Here is a 21,751-nt window from a genome sequence, read left to right as displayed (position 1 = left end):
TAGAAAACAAGAAAAACCTATGCTCTGCTAAAAATAGAGCAGAGGTTTATCTTGCAGACTAAATTTGCTCCAAGGATGTATTTTATTATCCTGACCTTGTTCTCAGGCCTCTGTGGAAATTGAAATTTCTGGTGTTTCCTTCATGATGTAGATTAAGACTAATGCAATGATAGGGATTAGATAACAACAAAAAAAAAACATGATTTAATTTGTGAGACTAAATATTGAATTGATATCAGTGTGATATGTGACAGATGAGTACTGTATTATTATTATTATTATTATTATTATTATTATAATGGAGTCCAAAGACTCATCGTGGGAGACCCAAGCTTTCCACACAGTATCTATTGAACCTCTCCTTGCAACCATGAACAGACAAAGCACTCTCAACTCTGGCAATCCATTCCATTCATTCACCACTCTCCATGCAAAAAATATACTCCTCACATCCTTAATAACACTGTTACTCATCTTCCATCGATGAGCTATTGTTCTATTCCATCTAGCTACATGCTGAAACATTTCCCCTACATCATGGGTGTCAAACTTGCGGGCTGCATGCGGCCTCTGACGAATATTTTTGCGGCCCAGCCAAACATTTGCCAATGAAAGTGATTACCACATATAGCTATGTTGCATGCATTTCCTTTACATGCAGGCGAACCATTTCCCCCACTATTTCTACCAGCCGATTATATACCTACTATCACGTGCCACGCCCACGTCTAGTCATCAGTCTTGTTTGAACTGACTTATTTGGTGTGCGTAACAGGAAATATTTCACTTTCGGTGAACAAGAAAAATAAAGTTTATTTATGTTACGCTTATTAATTTGTGCAGTTATTTAATGTCTGGTAAGTTGATGTTCAAAAAAAATATCAGTTTTTATTAAAATATTCATCATGTCTCTATCGAAACCAAGTGATAGTAATAAACGAAAAATTGTTGACGAACATCGAAATTTCCAAGAAAAGTGGGAATAGGAGTATTTTTGCTGTGAAGTAAAAAATAAAATAATCTGCTTAATATGTAATAATGTTATCAGTGTACCAAAGTTATACAACATTAATCGTCACTATGAACAACATAAATCAAAATATGATAATTACGAGGGATTAATGAGACAAGAAAAGTTGAAAGAGCTCAAGTCGGGACTGAAAAAACAACAGTTCGTGTTTACTATAGTATCACCAGAAAGTGAAGCGGTGGTGCATGCTAGCTATGTCTTGTCAGAGTTGATAGCTAAACACTCGAAACCTTTTACTGAAGGTGATTTCATTAAGGAATGTCTAATTAAAGCTGCAGAAATTATCTGTCCTGAAAATATGAAGGCTTTTCAAACAATCTCTTTGTCTCGAAATACAGTTGCGGAAAGAATTACTGATTTGGCCGACAATTTAAGTGTTCAGATCAAAGCAAAATCATCTAGTTTCAAAGGCTTTTTCCATTTTCTTCGTGCTTGTGACATGGATTTCAACATTTTTGAGGAATTATTGGAACTAGTACCAATGCACAACACTAGTACAGGACAAGATATATTTAACTGTGTTTTTGAACTTCTGCAAAAATACAATCTACCTCTGTCAAAATTAACTTCTGTAGCTACAGATGGAGCTCCTTCCATGACCGGAAAAAACAATGATTTCGTGGCATTACTGCAAAAAAAACAAAGTGAAATTTATGACGGATCCAAGATTCATCATACGCATTGCATTATATTATAAATCAAGAAGTATTATGTGCGAAAGTAATAAACATGGAAAATGTGTTGACATCTATCAAAAAAATCATTAATTTCATAAAATCTCGAGGCTTAAATCAGCGACAGTTCTTTGCTTTCTTAAGTGAATTAGACAGCGAATATTCCGGTTTGTCCTACTATACTGAGATACGTTGGCTATCCTGCTCCAAGATTCTTAAACAATTCTGGGACTTGAAAGAAGAAATACGTCAGTTGTTAATGACTAAAAATCAAGACACAAACCTGTTTTTTGACACAGTGTGGTTGCAAGATTTATCCTTCATGGTTGATATAACAAAACATATATATGATTTAAATTTAAAACTGCAAGGAAAAGATCAGATCATTATGAACATGTGTGACCAAGTTAAGGCATTCAAATGTAAACTAGTTCTTTGGGAAAAGTAGTTGAAAAATGAAGATTTAACGCACTTTCCGACATGCAACATGAATAAATCAAGTTTAAGTGAAACTGCATCGTATCAAAAATACACAGAAAAAATTGTAAGCCTTAGAACTGAATTTGAAACAAGGTTTGCAGATTTTAAATTTTTGGAAGACAAGTTTTCTTTGTTTTCTTCGATTTTTTCAATAAATATTGAATCAGTACCTAATCAAATGCAAATGGATGTAATTGAGATCCAGTGCGATTCAGATTTGATGGCAAAATTCAGTGAAGTTGGCGTGCCTGGATTTTACAAATATTTATTTGCCAGGTTTAAAAATACTAGAAAATTCGCATATGAAATTATATCCATGTTTGGAAGTACTTATCGGTGTGAGCAGTTATTTACAATTATGGAGGGAAATAAGTCTCCTGTCAAATCCAGAATTACTGCCATTCACCTTGGATCAGTTTTGAAAGTAATCACTGCGAACAAGATTTCCCCCGAGCAGAGAAGAGATGCCAAGTGTCAGGGAGAAAACATTAATTTTATCATTGTTCTTTTTCTTTTTTTATACTGTACTTTTCAAAATAAACCTGCGTTTTTATGAAAATTGAAGTTTTTGTTTTTTTGCTGCCCACATAAACTTAAATCTTGTTTATTTGGCCCGTGTTAGCCTTTGAGTTTGACATGCTTGCCCTACATCAATCCTATAACTATTATTATAGGATTGATGTAGGGGAAATAGCCAAGTAATCCTATGAGCTTCCTTGGCAGCCATAGCAGTATACCCTCTAAACTGCAACTCTGTCTACTTCCATCCCTAAATCCTTAGCTTCATCTATTTTCTTGGGTACAGTTACATCAATGTGGCATATAACTTATAATCTATTTATTCCAAAATGCATAACTTCACATTTCTCTACATTAAACTGAAACCATGGTCTTTTGCCATTATCAACAGCATATTTAAATCATCCTGCAAGCTCTCCATATCACCTTGGTTAACTATTACACTACCCAACTTTGCAATAACCAGGAAATATTTCCTGTATTATTTACATACTAATTAAATAGCAATGATTCCAGCAAAGAGCCTAGCAGCACACCACTAGTTACCTGCTTTTCCTGGATTTTTTCTCCCTATACTACTTTTTTTGCTATCTGTCCAAAAACCACACTCATTATCCATATAACCAATTTGATATGCATTCCAGTTTGTTCTAATATGCATAACAGAGTTCTATGTATATTCTCTGAAATGCCTTTGCAAAAATCTAGCAGTAACATGTAGCCATTCCCTTTGTCCAACTCAACTGTCACTCTGTTATAAAAAGTTAGGATATTACTAAGACATTGCTGACCCTTCACAAAGCCATGTTGCCCTCATAGAGTATCATATTCTTATCTACCCATTCTGAAGTCTCTCTTTGACTAACTTTTTCTTTTAACTTTTTTCCTATTTTGCCCTCTTTCCACACACTTGCAACTCTGCCAGAGCCGAGACTTAAATTAAACAGCCTAGTCAGAGGCATTGCCAGTTCCCTTTCACATTCTCATAAAATGCTAGCTGACATATATTCCATCTAATTCCACAGCCATATTTACATTGAGATTCTGCAATATTCTAAGAATCTACAATTCATCCACCTCTATTCTCACATCAGATGATATACTCTTACAAAGTGGTCACAGTTACTCAATTATTTTATCTGCTTCTGTCATCTCACTACCATTACCACTCATTCAAGATATTCTTCCATAATCATTCTTCCTCTTACTTGACATGTAACAAAAGAACTCCTTTAGGCTGCTCAGCTAATTTCTTCTCATAATCTGATTTTCCTTCCTTGCCATGCTGATTATCTTTCTTTCTTGCTTGACTCTTGTACTGGTGCTCATGAATTTGCTGTTCACCTTTCTACTTATATACCCTCCACAACACTTCCTTTTTGTAGCTTCTAATTAATGATACTACCCATGATCTAACTCCTACTTGATTGATCCTCCTGACCTTGGGTATACAATCTGAGATTGTTTCCTCTAGATACTCCTTAACTATCTTCAGTGCACTGCTAAAAATTTCATCCTATTCAGGTTTTTATGTCTTTGCACAACTTCAAGCTTCCTCCTATGCTTGTCATAATCACTTGCCTTGTAGTTCCACATATACAGCTTCTTGACAGAAAATTCCCACGTTTGCAGCATCTCAAGTCAAGGCCTCGATCACTCTCTCTCTTTCAATCAGAGATAATGTGGCCACCTTGCTTATGGATGGATCTTCTGATCTTGTGACCAGATCCAACATGCTCACACCGCGAGTCCCTTCCATCACATGCTATTTCTAGTAATTATCTCTTAGATGATGTATAATTTCCATTTCCTATCTGCCATGTGATCTTTCCTCCTTCCAGTCTACATCTACATAATTGAAGTCCCCCATAATAATTACGTGACCTTTACTCATTATATTAATTTGCTGATGCATATCCTCCACTTCCTGAACCCTCTGGCCTATAGCAGCAACCAGCTATATATTTTGTCATGTTGGTCTCTGTCTCACAATGGCTGCCTCAAAAATGGACACTCACTACTTGAACAATCTGTTCTGCATCTGTCACCAGCTTGCCAACTGTATTCAGTTGAGTTATTCTTTCATATTCATTCTTTTTTTTTACTTGCAGCATAATGATAGAATTCTTTGGGGTTGTCTTTAGTTTGCAGAGCCAATTTCTTTACATACTCGGACTTAGCTTTCCATACAATATTTGTGACTCTTCTGGCCTGCTCCTTATATTTTTCATAATTGTGCACACAGTATTCCTTCCACATAATCCTTTTCTGACAAATCTCCTGCTTAGTAAGCTTGCAGATCCATTTCACTCCTACCCTATTTATTCTTCGAACTCTAATGACACATTCTGATATTATATCATTTGGGTAATTTCTAAATGCTTTCTATGTACTGACGATATTCTTCTCATCCAACAATCAGTATCATGGCACAGAATCCAGCATACTCCTCAGTTGGTCATAATAAAATGTAACCTTTTTTGAATGAAACATTTATAGACTTCACTTTACTCACTTCCCAAGTGAATACCTCATGATCACTGTCAACATGACCAACTGGAGACAGAATAGTTATGTCTTTAAATGACCCCCCCCCTTCCAATGTTCCCTCTAAGCTGTGCGCATGTGCACATGTACACGTTTTACAACTAGCGCACAAAGCAAAAAATATGCACACACTAGATTTTCAAGATGAAATTAAAATTTATTAATTAAAGTAGTACCACCTAAACATTAACCTATAAATTCTTTAAAAAATACGGTAACTCGGCAACGTCCAAGCCTATAACCTCACATTTTTTATTACATTCTCAAAGTTGCACAAAACTTATAAATTATTAACAGTAACCCTATTTGAGACTAGCGATTTGATGCCAAAGTGAAAGGGGTGTGGCTTAAATGTGTAATTTTTAAGTAGCATATAGAATGGCGAGCGGTTTGTTTACATCTCAGGCCTGACTCATGGAAAATTCCCAAACGTGATTGGCTGATCAAATTAGTTCAAGATCATGATGAATTAAAACAATGGTTTCATAATTTTAATAAAAATAATTCAATACTTTTAAAAACTTAAATTAGAGTGCAATTAAAAATATTGTAGCGTTTCAAAATTCTCTAATTTTTAAAAGGAATTTTAAAATAGTAGACTAAATAATAACATTCGTGTACACGCATTGAGATACAGCCAAGTTAATTAAATTTAGCCTCTAGGCATATCTTTTAGCTCTTGTGTTGCCCTTGGCAATGTTGGTGGCTATCCAGACATTTTGCATTACAGGCAATAATAAGAAACTATGAGGGACTGATCACATATTTTGAAAAAGACAATTCAAATGATCCCGTGGTTAATTAATGTCACAATAAATGAACTAACGTGATATTCAAAGTAGCTGTTAATGTTTTAAGTGATGCTTTTGAAGAATGGCTTCCCTGTGCAAAATCTTACCTTACACCACTAGACAGTCATCATTTTGCCAGAGGGAAGATTAACAAAATCAGGAATCAGTATTTAGAAGGTGATGCTTGCTGGAGTGACAGAGTAAATGCTTTACTTAAACAAGAAGAGACTGAACCAGTAGATACTAGGCCCCTGTTAAATTTTATAAATTGTTTATGTGCACATTTAGAGGACAGATTCCCTGAGAATGAGATACAAGAATGGTCAGTGTTTGATATCTCCTCTATTTCACATTGTGATTTCTCATTTGGTAGTGAACATGTTAATGCCCTTTGTCTTAAATATCATGATTTTCTGGATGATACTACAGAAATAATTAGTCAGTTTAATGATTTTAAATTTTCTGTACAAGAAAAAATTAAATGCGAAATGATATCAAATTTTATACAAATGGTTGTATTTGCTCTTCAAAATGAGCAGTTTTGTGATTTGGCAAAGTTGATGGATATTGGAGGAACCTTCTTTGCATCTAATGCAGACTGTGAGCGAGGTTTTAGTCTAATGAATCAAATAAAAAACCAACTTAGAAACCGTTTAGGAGAATGTCATTTGGATATGCTAATGAGAATGAAAAGTTACCAATTATATGGAAATTCAGTTAATTTAGATAGTGTGTATAAAGAGTGGGTGAATGCTAAAGACAGAAGAGAGAAAAAATAAACGGATAGAAGCTAGAACTAAACAAGATGAGAATTAGTAACAGACTTATTATGAATGATTAACAAGGTGAGAATTAGTAATGGGAATATTTTATTATGTATGTTTAGAGTTATTTGCAAAGTTAGAAAATTTAATTAAAGGCAATCAGTCACTATTGTTATCTTTTTTTTTACTTTATTTCTTACTTCTAATCAGATCAATATTAAATACATATAAAATATTTATGTTAGCTCTGTGATTGATGCCACACAACTTACTTGGTGATGGTAATAATACACACACTTAGAATCCTATCTGGTACGGTTGGTATGATGTTGGCCTCGCATGCGCGAAGTCCCCAGATCGAGTCCTGCCCAAGGCTTGTGAATCGTGATTTCCGACTATTTACTGGGGAGGCTACTGCCATGTATGGGAACATGGTGGGGAGTTGGGATGACCTGGCTGACGTCCCATTGACACCAGAAGGTAAAGAATGAACTAAAATCTTTTAACTTTTTTGCTTAAATGATCAGTACGGTGACTCGTATGGATGCGCACATACTTTTCAAAAGAAGGCAAATTTTGCACACATGCAAATTTCTGCACACACTCACAGCAAAAAATTAGAGGGAACATTGCCTCCCTCCCATGACACTATAATCAAATATAACACTCTTTGACCTTAATAATAATAAATTTAGTTTAATCCTTTATCCAAGTGTGAGCAAACAATAAAGGTCGAAACTAGTCTGGGTAGTGACCCTTCCCTTAATGCATAACATTATACATATCCGCAAGGAGATGTGTTTTGCATTATGGGAGTACTGAGATAGGAGTGATGTTAGTTTGCTCCACCTTTGGAACGAGTTTCCCGATGTTGTACCACCTTACCCCAGTCCTGAAGATACTTTTAGGCGCAAACTTTGTTTGCTCACACTTGGATAAAGGATTAAACTAAATTTATTGTAGTCTAACCAAGTGAAAAATAAACTTTCAACATCTTTCTTTAAATCCAGAGTAATTTAATAAAAAGGTGGCACACCGTTTGGCAACTCCTATAGGTAGAGATGACCTTGCTAATGCTTCTGCCTGGTATCTCCACATCTGGGCCTGGCTCCCACTGAAGAGACCTCAATAAAGGTCAAAACTAGTCTCGGTAGTGGCCCTTCCCTTAATGCATAACACATAACGCATCTCCCATAATGCAAAACACATCTCAAGGAGATGTGTTTTGCATTATGGGAGATACTGAGATAGGAGTGATGTTAGCTTGCTCCACCTTTGCAACGAGTTGCCCGATGTTGTACCACCTTACCCCAGTCCTGAAGATACTTTCAGGCGCAAACTTTGTTTGTTCACACTTGGATAAAGGATTAAACTAAATTTATTATAGTCTAACAGAGTGAAAAATAAACTTTCAGCTCTTTGACCTTGAGTTCCTTCTTTCACATACTATATGAAAAAGTTGTCTCACAACAGCTCAATAAATTCAGTTTCATTCTTCTCATAAGGTTGTACTGCTGCCTGATCAGTGTTTGGATAATTAAAGTCTCCCACTTTGATTACTCTTTTGGCACTCATTGTCTTTATTTGATGATGCATTTCTTCATCATTAGCAACTGATCCACTAGGTCTGTAACTATACACCACTATGTATTTGATCTTGTTAGACTCCACCTCACATCAGATAAATCCAGTACAAGTCTGCAAGATTCCTTGACTAAATTGAATAATTGTTGTAATAAATTTGGTATGAAAATCAGCAGTAACAATACAAAGACAATGAAAATAGGCAGAAACATTGAAAATATCAACTGCATCGTGAATGGAGAACCTATAGAACAAGTAAAACATTTTAGCTACTTAGGCACAGTTTTTAGTGAAAATGGTAAATTAAATATGGAAATATTTTGACAAAATCAACAAAACTGGTATGATAGGAAGTCAACTGAATAAATTTATATGGAATAAGAGAGAAATTAGTCAAAACACTAAATTAGCTGCATACGAGACAATGTTCAAACCAATTTTAACCTATGGATCTGAGAGCTGAAGTAGAAATAAAAGACTTGACCAAAGACTAGAGACCACAGATATGAGAATCCTGAGATAGATTAGAGACATGAACAAATGGCATCAGTTTTAATATCATTAAAACCGAGGATATTAGGAAAGAACTTGACATTGCTAGGAATGAGTTAGCAGAGCTAATCTCAGGTGGTATAGTCACTTAAACAGAATTGGAGAGGAAAGATTAACAATACAAGTGTTCTCTGCCAGGTTGGCAAGAAAAATACCCAGAGAAAGACCAAGATGTAGGTGGATGGATACAGTAAAAAGTGCCTTAGAAGACAGAAATATAAAATCTGATAATGTTAGAGTTTTGACAAGTAACAGATTGATTTGGAGGAAAATTGTTGATAGGAAGTTAGTAATGATGTAAGTTCTTCATGTACTATCATAATATCCTGTACACCTCTTGAGGGTACATGTCAGGAATTTGATGATGATGATTGAAGTCAGTCATTGAGGGATTCTTCTGAACCTGGCCAAGTGATGAAAACAATGTTCACATATCCCATAATCTTGTTTCAGCATGGTATTTTTTAATAGCTGATTGTTCAAACTGTTCCATGTATAGGTTCACTAGATATGAAGAAATTGCTAAGCCTTCAGACTGCTCAAATTCAGATTCTCTAGACAATGTTTGAAAAGTTTAACAGTATTAGATGGGAAGATATCTTCTAAAATCGAGATTGTTTTTTTTCTTGGAACATTTGTAAATATGCTTTTTATGTCCAAAGTATCCAGGATGTCTATGGGATTAAGTTTAATGTTTATTTTGTTTATGAAATCTTTAGTTTATGCAAAATGATATCACCTCCAACCTAGTCTAATAAAAACTGAGGCCTGATATTAAATCAACTCTCTGTGACGTACATGAGAGATCTACATATTGATGAATTAGGCTATGAGACAAAGTATGCTATATCCTGCAATAATACCTATGCTTGTGCTATCTCATTCCTACATTCATGTGTTACATGTTGAATGAATTAAAAAAATGAGTTTTTTATTTAGAAATCTCTTTGTTAATACTTCTTTATTTGTGTTTCTTGTATCAATCTGAAGAAGTACACAATAGTAATATACAAAACTAATCATTAATTTATTAAATTGCTTTACTTTTTTATGTTTTTTTGACAATATTAATTTTAAAATATGGATATTATAGACTGTGGGAATATAAATTCCATTGAACAGCATTGTTTACACCAATATAACATATACTGATGAAATTCTCTTTGATTAGTTTGCAATGTTGGCATCCATCCCACTTAGAATACATTATTATTCTGAAATCATTGATGAATCATAATCTTGTGAAAATATTAATTTTAATAACTTGTGTTAAGAAAGTTTTATTAATGTGTTATTTTAGTTAAGTAATTGTTTGAAGAAAATCTTCTTTGTCAGAACATTTGTGTTCAATGTTTTTTAATATTTTACTTAAAAATAACAAAATTAAGTTTTTATTACCTACTGAAATATAAATTAACCATTTAAACATTTATTCCCAAACAGGATCAGCAAATTATATACCCACAAATCCAGGAGTGGAATTTGAAAATAATGTTTCTTTAGTTTCTGGAAAAATGAGATCATTTGGCTTACAGAGTACTGACATTTCTAATGATGAGAATATCGCTGACTCCTCTGTTGCTGTTAGAAATAATATGATTGTTGCCCCATTACATGCACAAGCAGCAGGTAAGAATATAACATGTTTCTTAATAAAATAGCTAAATCTGGTAACATTCAAGATAAAAGATTGTTTTTCACTCAAAGAACTTGAATCTTTTTCTGGCAGTTTGACCAATTAGTAAATATTAAAAAATGTTCAAAAATTTATTAGTTTTTAATAATTAGAGTTTTCAATCTGAGCTAATTGTGAGATTAATAGTTTAAATACACAAAGAAATATCTCTTTTAATCTTTCCTTATCATATTAGATTCAGTGGCCCTTTATAGCTAGGTAACTTTGTTTCTTTTAAACCTAATGTGATAGGGTAGTAATCATATATTCATAGTGTGACCTGTCTACCAGTAGCATATATCTCTGTCTAGTTTGCCTGTTTTGCAGGGTGCTTAAAACCAATGTTTATAGGGAAAGCCCTTTCACACCCATATATCTTGCCCTTCATTGAAAATTCCTTATAAATATTCCTCATCCTAAAAGGATTCAAATCTAAGTTTTGCAGTTGAATGCAATCATCACTCCCATCTGCTAATAAGGCACTATAAAGAAATATAACTTTTAAAAACATTTAAAGAACATATACAAAAAAAGTGCTTACTTGAATATAGTACTTTTAGTTACAAGTTCATATATTTATGAACTAAAAAACTCAAATTCAACTTGGTGTCATTATTTGGACTTGTCTAGTTAAGTGTTAATCATATTTGAATTAGTGCTTTTGCATTCCACAGAATATGCAAAGTCAATTCTTTTTAAAATAATGGAAGAAAAAAAATTAACGATTAAATTAAAAGAGCCTAAAAACTTCATTAGGATCTGCATGTACAATTGACAAGCCCAATTAAAAGATGATAAATACAGTTGAGTCTTACTATAACAAACTTGTGACCATAGGAAGAGTTTACTATAGTAAAATTTCCTCTTATTCTCATCACATTTCTTTATCAATGCTGGAGTATCCCAGAGTTCTGTACTCTCACCAGTACTCTTCCTCCACCTTTATAACAATGAACCCCCTCTCTCTTCGACTTCAAATCCTATTCATAGTTATGTTAATGACAGAATTCTTCATTCCTCTTTATTTGAGAAACTCTGTAGTACTTAAATAATTGAAGTCTGAAGATTTTCCATAAACGATTACTTTAATACTGATTTTTTTTATCATTCTTAAATGGGTGAAGACAACTTAGTGAATTTCAATACTATTAAAACTCAGTCCTGCCTTATTACCTTCAAGAAAGATTCTATTTCACTCCTACTTACATTTTGATAATGTTTTTCAGTAACCTTTCAAGATCAATTTTCCTCTCTTGGACTGACTGTCACATGAAGCTTATCCTGTCACAAACACATTACATTAATCGCCTCCTCAGCCTCTAAAAAACTTGCTATGCTTTTTTATTTTTTTGTTCAAAACTCCCTCTCTTCTGCTCAACTCCTTGCACTTTATAAGTCCTCCCAACCATTACAATTCCCCTACTTTCTCCTGTGTAAGAAGTAGAGCAGCCACTTGTCAACCGCCATATACAACTCCAAACATACCAAACAAACTTTTCAGGGCTACTTATCAGACAGGTTTCGACCTTTATTGAGGTGTTGTCAGTGGGAGCGAGACCCAGAAGGGATACCAACATTGAAGTAATGCAGAAGTCATGTATTTCCCATGTATAAGTAGGAAAAGACAAGGATGTACATTATCCCCTCTGTTATTCATTATCTATATGGATCACATTATGAAAGAAAGTGATATTAAACCTGATATGAAAATTGGAGATGTTAAATCTCAGCTCTTTGCTTTATGTGAATGATGTTATACTTCTATATAAATTAGCTACGTCTGCAAGATTCGCTGACTAAATTTAATAACTGTTGTAATAGATTTGGTATGAAAGTCAGCAAAACAAGACAAAGACAATGAAAATAGGCAGAAGCATTGAAAATATCAATTGCATTGTGAATTGAGAACCTGTCGAACAAGTAAAACATTTCAAACTTCTGTATTGATTTTTGGCCCACTTTAGAAACAAGATATTCTACCATGCTACTTAGGCATGATTTTTAGTGAAGATGGTAAATTAAATATGGAAATAGACAACAGAATCAACAAAGCTCGTATGGTAGAAAGTCAACTGAATAATTGTGGCATAAGAGAGAAATTAGTCAAAATGCTAAATTAGTTGTATATAAGACAGTGTTCAAGCCAATTTTAACTTATGGATCTGATAGCTGGATTTGAAATAAACTTGACCAAAGACTAGAGACCACTGATATGAGAGTCCTGAGAAAGATTAGAGCATTAACAGATGGCATCAGTAGTAATATCATATTAAAAACGAGGATATTAGGAAAGAACTCGACATTGTTAGCATTCAGGAATGTGTCAGCAGAGCTAATCTCAGGTGGTATGGTCACTTAAGCAGAATGGGAAAGGAAAGATTAGCAAAACAAATGTTCTCTGTCAGGTTGGCAGGAAAAAGACAAAGAGGAAGACCAAGAGATAGGTGGATTGATACAGTAAAAAATGCCTTAGAATATAGAAATATAAGATCTGATAATGTTGAAGTCTTGACAGGTAACAGATTGATTTGGAGGAAAATTGTAGATAGGAAGTTAATATTAATGTAAGATTTTCATATAGTACTATCATATCCTGTACACTCCTTCAGGTTACATATCAGGAATTTGATGATGATGAAGTATGAAAAAGGTGTAGCAGCATATTATTAAAATACTCTGGAATCAGAGCTAGTTGTTGAATATGGGAAATATATAACTTCTGCATTTCTTCAACCTTTATATCCCTTTTGGATGTGGGTCCCACTGACAAGACCTCAATAAAGGTCGAAACTGGTTTGTTTAGTGGCCCTTTCCATAATGCATAGCATTACACATACCTGAAAGGATGTGTGATTTACGTCATGGGATACTAAGGTAATTGATGTGATTAGCTTGTATATACAAGTATCCTAGTTGTGACTTTACTTCACTTGCAAACTTTGTTTGCTTACACTTGGGTATATTTCCAAGAAAATAATTTCTTGGCATTTTTAATTTATATAAATCCCTCAATGATTTTTGGACTCCCTGGAGGTGTTACATAATAATAATAAATACCAAGTATATATAACAAGCATGTTAAGTTAATTTACTTAAGTGTTGTTCTAGAAGGCTGTAAGGAATAAAAATTTGCACTACTTCAGAATTAACATCTTGTAACCTTCAGAGGAATATTCATAAATAAGAACTGAATGTCAAACTGACTATGATTCTGTAAGTATAAGTTTTTTTTTTTTTTTTTTTTGGTCATGAAATCTGAAGAGTGTTTTATAAATGATTAGGGATCTCCAGTTGGAGCACTTGAGAATTTTGCTGTGCATACATAGGAGAATCACTACAGTCAACAATAGGTGAGAGAGGAAACTTCTGTATTGATTTTTGGCTCACTTTATAAACAAGATATTCTACCAATGAGTTCAATTTTTTGGTGTCAACTTCATCCAGTAGAGAATACAGTTTGTTGATCTGACTATTAATGAGGTTGTGATAGGTGATTCTATTGCATAAAAGGAGAGATTTTTTTTTTTTTGTTGTAAATAAAGATATCTATAACTACAATGTTTCTTTTTGTATCAGCTTTTATAAGAGTTAAATGACTGTTGGGTCTCTATTTAGCTTTGAGTAGTGCAGAAGAAACCTAAAGTTGGAGTTTGTTGGTGTCATCACTCCAGAAGGTAGATAAGTTATGCTCGATATTGTGAAGAAAATCTAGATTAATAATTTTCTTAGGAAATGTGGCAAAATGTGTCAATTAGAGAGAATGACTGTGTCTGTTGGGGATGAAAGGATGTCTGGAGATGTTGACTACATATGTTTTTCATCAATGTTTGATGTCAGCTGGTACTACTTAGATGGCAGGGGTCAAACTTGTAGTGAAGAAGGCAGCTGTATTTATTGAAAGAGCAGCAGAGATACTGAAGAGCTACATTTAGTAAGTAGGTGTCTAAGACAGAAATAATCTTCTGGAGCTCAGAAGTGTAGAGAATGTTGATGGAGAGATCTCATTTGGTAACTCAAAGTTAATTATGTATGAGGGAGAGGCTAGTGTTAATGTAAATTTGACAGGCATAGCGAACTCACTAAAGAATGACTTCTAGATTCCTCAGATGTGGAGTTGGATAACACAGGTTACTTTTTGGGGCTTATAATTCATCAGGCTACTGAGTTTGAAGCTATATATATATATATGTAGCACTAAAAGTCCATGTGCATCCAATCCAAGAAACTTATTAAATCCAGCATTCTTGAGAAAAGCGGAACCTTTGTACTCAGTTGGTAATGAACATTGGCTAAAAGACCTGGATTCATATTCCATCTAGGATGCAAAGAAACTTTATAAGGGCTTTTCAACTGAAGTCAAGTTTGCCAATCTGTATGGATATGATTAACTGCCCTGTCATTTCATTAATATCATTTTTGTGAAAGCGAGTTACTTCATTTTGAGAACAGGTAATTGAGCCTGACACACGAGAGGAAGATGAAATTGCTTTTCTAAAGTTGATCTTGCTGCAGTAAGAATGGTATTAGTATTTCATTTTTTGATAGTTCTCTACTAATCCACATTAAATTAAATTTTTTGTTGTTTGCCATCATTTTTTATGACTTTTGTCCACAAAAGGTTATATACTTGGAGAGCATAGTGCCATGGATGGGCTAAGGTTTTTATTTTATTTTTATCATTTTTGTTACGTAATCATGAAGCCTTGCTCTATCAATTAATGTAGAACTTTTTTAAGTTTCTTCAGGCTTCTAGTAAGAAGATCTGTGGTCTCATACTGGTGATGAAAAATGTCTCTCAATTAGACATTCATGACCATTGTAGGATTCAAACCAGCATCTTGTGGTTTGGAGAACTATGTTAACTACTCAGCTAACAAAGTCAGCAATATGACATACTATTCATCCACTGTTCACTTTATCCAGTATTTTAGGAGTGCTGCCATCCTTGCTTCAAAAAAGGAACAGCTTACTCTCCTTTGTTACCATCAAAATGCAATGCATACGTCAGCAGCATGCTAAAGGGATTGATGATAAAATATTGCTGTGAGCCTTTTATTTCTTTACACTTACTCTTTTTTAACATTTTGAACCTACATTAGGCAGTTGTCACTACAGTTGTTGTGTTTATCTGTGACCTGGTCAAATTTTAGTTCCTGGGAATTAGTCAGATAGGAATGACACATCGGGAAAAGGTGAATCTGCCATATGTTCCCTAATGGGAACATATGCCACATTCCAGATACCAGAGCACATCTCACCAAAACTGTGTCAGCAACTCCTGAATTTCTTGTATGGCCTCACATTATCAGCAAGGTACCTGCTTTTTGTATTTCTGCTCTCAGAGACCTAATTTTTATGTTAACTTGAACCTATAAATATTTTGAGCAGTTTTTCACTAATTTTGATTTATCATATATGCATTTTACATATCATAAACTAAAATGCTAAAGAAAAAAAAAAATTCAGTAACCTCTTAGTAAAATATAGTAAAGCAGTCTTTTATTATAATAATAATACTTATCATTATTATTAGGAGAATTCTTGGCAAATCGCAGTTGGAGAGGATTAGAACAGAAATTGGGAGAAACTCTTGTTGTAGATGTGGTCCCTGGAATGAAAGGCATTGCAATAGGTTATGAAGGAGAAGGACAATAAAAGTTCCAATTATTTCTTTTTATGTACTGTAGTTGTTCATACTCATCTTATTTAAATTCTTGTATAACTTTCCATAAAAATTATCATAGATGACTAATTCTTAAAACTAAAATTTAACTACAGAGCAGTTGAATGAGTAGAGAGTAGTAAGAATGAAATATTCCTTTACATAAAAATATAACGGAAAAACTCACGTAGAAAAATTATTTAATGGTATAATTTTCGCCCGTGTGTCACAGGCATCTTCAGTGCCTAATTGTACTGAAGATGCCTGTGACACACGGGCGAAAATTATACCATTAAATAATTTTTCTACGTGAGTTTTTCCGTTATATTTTTATGTATAGTTATGTCTACTCACGGTTTACCTCTTTGAAATATTCCTTACCTAGTCAATTCCTACTATAGAAAACTTATGAAGATAACAGGAATGTTCTTCAGAATAGTATTGTGCCTATGGGACTTAGGTCAGGTCTTTTTGTTATAGTGAGTGAGTTTTGTATAATACTGTTTTCTGTAGTGAGAGTTGACTTCCCCCTAATAATCTGGAAATCCCAAACATGAGAATTTGTTCAACCTGTAGTATATTAGTGCTATGAATGTCAAAATTAATAATTTTAATTATTGATTTTTTTTTCTATCAATTTGGAGTCCACTTTGAAGGAGTGTTAAATGGCTGCTGCACATATTTTAACAGATATAAAAGTGAGGGGGGGGAATTATCATGGAACATTCTAATGCATAGTGACAATGAAAATATTTGTAGTAGATGCTAGCAGCAGAAAACTGAAAATCTGTGTGAAATAATGAATTATTGAGATTGGTCATTAATCAACTTAATTTCTCTCCTCTAGTAAGTCAAGGATTTTAAGTGAGCTCTTAAGACTACTGCTCTAAAATATTAGAACAGTATTCAATAATTAGAGGAATTTGTCATTTCTTTACAGTTAATGATAAATTGATAAAGAGATATTTTGGGTGCTGAGGAGGTAATATTAATAATATGTTTATATAAGAAAGACTGGATGTCAGAGTAATTTCAAGAGGAGACATTTCGTTTTGTCTAGAAACTGGGATGTTTCAAAAGGAAGATTGGGAAAAAAGAGTACTTTTTTAGGATAAATAAAACAGGATTCGGTTTTACTTAAGATTATATTTAACATAGTTGTCTATATCCTGTTGAAAAATGGTTTTGGAGATCAAAATTTAGGAGGAATAAGGTATACGATTGTTCTTCTGGAAGTTGATATTGTAGAAATTTTGGTAATCTGTGTAGTGCAAGGTTTGTCAAATGAGAAAAAGAAGTGTAGTACTGTCATCAGCTAAACTTTACTGGATTTGCAGTCAGCTAGAAAATATCATCGATATATTGAAGGAAGAGCATACATGAAAGAAAAGAGCTTTGTAGAACATTAGTTGCAAGGTTAAAGTATCCATCTACTATCACACAAAAAAAGAAAGCTGCCAGTTTGGTCGAGGTAAAAAGGTAAAGCATGTGATGAGAGCTTATTTAATAAGTCTTTGTACCAAACCTGATCAGATGCCTTAGCAATATCAGAAGCACTGACTTGAGATTCTCCACAGCATTTTTTCAAGGGTGGATGAATTAAGCATGAATGTTTGCTAATGATCAACTGTGATGGAATTAATACAGTGAAGGAATTAATTTATTAGTTCAGAGGCTTCAAGGTAGCATTCAGTGATTTTCTCTGTTACTTGAGGAAGCAACAGATTCAATGAAATTGGATAATTTGATGACAAAGGTTTGTTATCCTTCTTTGGTTAGCAGTGGGCTGGATATGGATAAATTTCCAGGTTGCATAATGGATATCATCTGGAAATTGGTTTGAATGAAAGGAGGAATAAGGTATACGTTATATACAATGAGTTCAATTAGTTTGGATGAGTAGAAAACTAACCTCATCGTTGCCTTTGGGGAACCCATATTCAGGCTAACCAAAGGAATGATGTTCTGTCCACATTCACACATTGGTTCTCTGTAATTTTTTTTTTTTTTTTAATTTTCAAACTTACATGCATAAATTTATGCATTTGCAATAGATCACATTGCTGTAAATAATTTAAGGTATTTCTTTATGTAATACACATTACATAAATTACATACCTTATTTATTATGGTAATAACAGTCGTAATCAAAAAATGATGCAACGTGCAATAACTCCCATCCCGCTCCTTTGATTTTTCACCAGTGAGAGACCAGAATTTTGTCCATACTTAATACCAAAAAGTCTCCTGTCTTGCTGACATTCATACAGTTATGTTATAATTACATTAAGTACATTATGTTATTCTTTTAAAAGTTTATGCTCTGGTCTTCTCTTCTAGGCTGCCTTTTTATTCCCTCCTCCATCACTGATCTATGCTACTTAGTTTGAAAATTAGTCCATATTCAACCCATTCTTAAGAATGGTGACAAATCTTTTCCATCAAATTACTATCCAATGCCTTTCACTTCAGTTCTCTCTAAAGTAATGGAGAAACTGTTAACTGAACTTCTATTCACTGGGAAACCTCTCAGTTAATAAGTGAGTGCCAGTATGGATTCCATCACCCTCAATCAACAGAGTATCTACTTGCTATCTGTGGACAAATGCCATGGAAAAGTTTGAAGTCAAGTTCTTGTTATCCCTAAGATATTTGTATTTGACATATGCTTGTTTAATAAGCTACCTTTGTGTGGTCTGTTCTTCTAACCTATACAACTAGGTTACAGTTCATGGATCTTTATCCTCAGACTTTTGAATTAATGTTGGGATTCCACAAAGTTCTCTTCCTTCTGTAGATCACCTAACTTTTCCATTTGACTGAAAATCTGGTTCATAACTTTCCTGATGACAGTACACTGTACTTCTTTTTTCTCAATAAATATAAAATGGATTTAACTTATGTATATGTTTTTATTAGTATAAAATTTTTTAACCTTCAAGGGCATCTTCACTATGACTTTTAAATTAAACAACAAGAACAGAAACTAGTGTATTCAACAATGAAACATGCAATTTTTAGAACCTGAAATTTTAATCTCCAAACCATTTCTTCAGTGAGGGTTTTGCTTCAACTTGTTAACTCCAATGCTAGTAAAATATCTCAGTCCTGTCTTATTTCTACTCTGCTCCTGTTTTCTTGGAAGTGGAGGATGGTTCTCCAATCTTTTTTTGGCATAAATAAACATACTACAAATATCTGCTCAGCATATATTTGGTTTTCTCTTTTACTTGAGGTATTACTTTACATCTGAACAACTGTTAACTCTGGACGGATTACAAATCCTTCCCACCATTGAATACTGTTCTCATATTTGAAGTGGGCCTGTAAGAGCTCTCTAAATATTCTTGACCCATTACAGAACTGAGAGCAGTTAGTTGTAATCACTGCTCATCATCATCCATTTCAGCTATTCAGTACTCCTTCATAGTTCATCTCCAAACCCACGGACCCAAGTTTTTTCCCTCTTCATTCATGTTTATATTCTGTCCTTTGGAACAAGACAGAATACAGGTTTAATCATAACAAATTGATAATAATAAAAACACAAATTCATATCAAATAAAACAGAATCCAAATGCACTTCACTTGCATCCAAACTGATAAGTTTATTTTTCACTGGGATAACTACACAATTGTTTCTGAAAATTTGAAAGAGTAGGTTTCTCTCCTAGTTATGATGTGGCAGTGACTCTTTTCGGGAATTACTTGCTGCTTCATTACTTTACTCATCATTCCAGTATATTGAAACCTCCCACATTTCTATATCATCTGTCAGAATGTACTGTCCTGTCAGGTGTCAGCTCCATCCAGGAGGTTGACTGTTATGGATCTCTACCTGAAATCCATAATGTACAGTAGAAAGATAAGATTGTGAAGCTCTAATCTCTTCCATCTCACAGTTCCAGGACTACAGTCCTGTGACTGTAGTCCTAGAGGAAAAACCCTCCACCTCCATATGAGACAGGCTAACTCACCATTTGATTGAAAATATCTGATAAAGGTGCCTCTCATCATAGGTTTTTGCTAATTTTAATATTTTATTGCGTCGAGTGACATTTTGAATAGAGGTGTTTATTTAGTTGAAAGGCATCTGGGATCTGAATAATCTCCTAACCTGGTTTGCCAAGAGAATGGCACTTATGCTCTCCAACCAGAGGTCATATGGGTTTGCACTGTGGACATGTGTTTTTGTGAATGTCTTTAGGTGATAGAGGAATTTCTTTCCAAGTGTGAGACTACCCATCTACTTACTGAAGACCTGAATTGGCTTGAAAAAATTCTGTTTGATCTCTATAGTTGGGTTTCTGGATTATCTTATCTTTATGTTATTTATTTTCACAGTATTGACGACAACACAGAATGATAAGAAAATAATATTATTTACTTATTTTCTGATATTTTGCTGGTATTATATCCTACATCTTCAGTATATAATCGAGTACAAAAACAGTTCATCACAGTTCATGAAACAACAATTTGGTATAACAGTGGGACTAGTTACAAAAAAATTGTAATGAACACAAGGAACTAAAGTCCTAATTAAGCACCATCTGTGTTGGAAAAAGAGAGAAAACAAATATTCATTAGATCTTAAAATAACTGTCTCCCAGATTTTTGGTATATTTATACAGCCATATTTTTTGAGGTTTGGAGTATGTTTTAAAGCTGTTGATTCCAAAAACAATCTCTGACTCATAATGACTTCTGTGTAGCACTTTAGTTTTCTTCCAATTGATCCTGTGTGAAGTGATATCCAAGGCATGGTCTGCTAAACCCGACATGCCATAACGATAGCACGATATGTATTTTTTATGTTCACCAAGGTGGATATCAACAGTTCTTGTCTGTTCATAGTAAGCCCGGTCACAAGAACAGGGCACTTCATAAACTCCTGGATGTGATAAAGAAGACAGTTTGTCCTTAAGTGAATGGATACGAGTTGCCAATTTGACATAAAGTTTAAATGCTGATATTTATTGAGCACTCTAGATATCTTTTCAGACGTGCCTTGAATGTATGGGATGGTAACAGTTTTGCTGGGGTCTTGTGTGGTAGGCAATGGAGGGGATTTCTGGGGAGCATTTAGTGTTTTTTCTATCTTGTGGAGATTATAGCCATTGGCTAAGAAGTGTGTGACTTAAGTGAGTTCAGCAGTAAGAGCATTGTCATTGGAACAAATAGCTCTAGCTCTCTGAGTTAGTGTTTTTAGGATACCATACTGTTGAGCTGGATGATGGCGTGGCTGTTTGTGTAAATATCTCCCTGTATGTGTGGGTTTTCTATAAACAGAAAAAGATAAGGAACCATCTGGAAGCCATGTCATTAGTATATCCAGGAATGGCAGACAGTCATTAGTTTCCTGTTCCATTGTGAAGTGGATTTTAATGTTTGGCTATTTAAATACACTAAAAATGTATCCAATGTGTCTGGACCATGTGGCCAAATAGCAAACACATCATCAACATAGCAT

At 34.0% G+C, this 21,751-nt stretch overlaps 1 protein-coding gene across 4 annotated transcripts in view; it reads left to right on the top strand.

Moving 5' to 3' along the window:
- The window catches only part of Dph2 (Diphthamide biosynthesis 2), a 92,028-nt gene extending 75,738 nt beyond the window's left edge, over positions 1 to 16,290 (top strand). For all 4 annotated transcript variants that reach the window (XM_090408364.1, XM_090408367.1, XM_090408366.1 and 1 more), the window contains exons 6-7: positions 10,385 to 10,570; positions 16,150 to 16,290. In XM_090408364.1, the coding sequence (XP_090264490.1) occupies positions 10,385 to 10,570; positions 16,150 to 16,271 (308 nt within the window). In that variant the 3' untranslated portion in view covers positions 16,272 to 16,290. The remainder of the gene's footprint in view (positions 1 to 10,384; positions 10,571 to 16,149) is intronic.
- Positions 16,291 to 21,751: the final 5,461 nt, after the last annotated feature.

Source organism: Typopeltis vanoorti, chromosome 18 (genome assembly GCF_054136105.1).
Source record: "Typopeltis vanoorti isolate ZY-2024b chromosome 18, IOZ_Tvanoo_1.0, whole genome shotgun sequence".
NCBI classification, from domain to species: Eukaryota; Metazoa; Arthropoda; class Arachnida; order Uropygi; family Thelyphonidae; genus Typopeltis; species Typopeltis vanoorti.
This window is presented reverse-complemented; position numbering and strand designations above follow the sequence as displayed.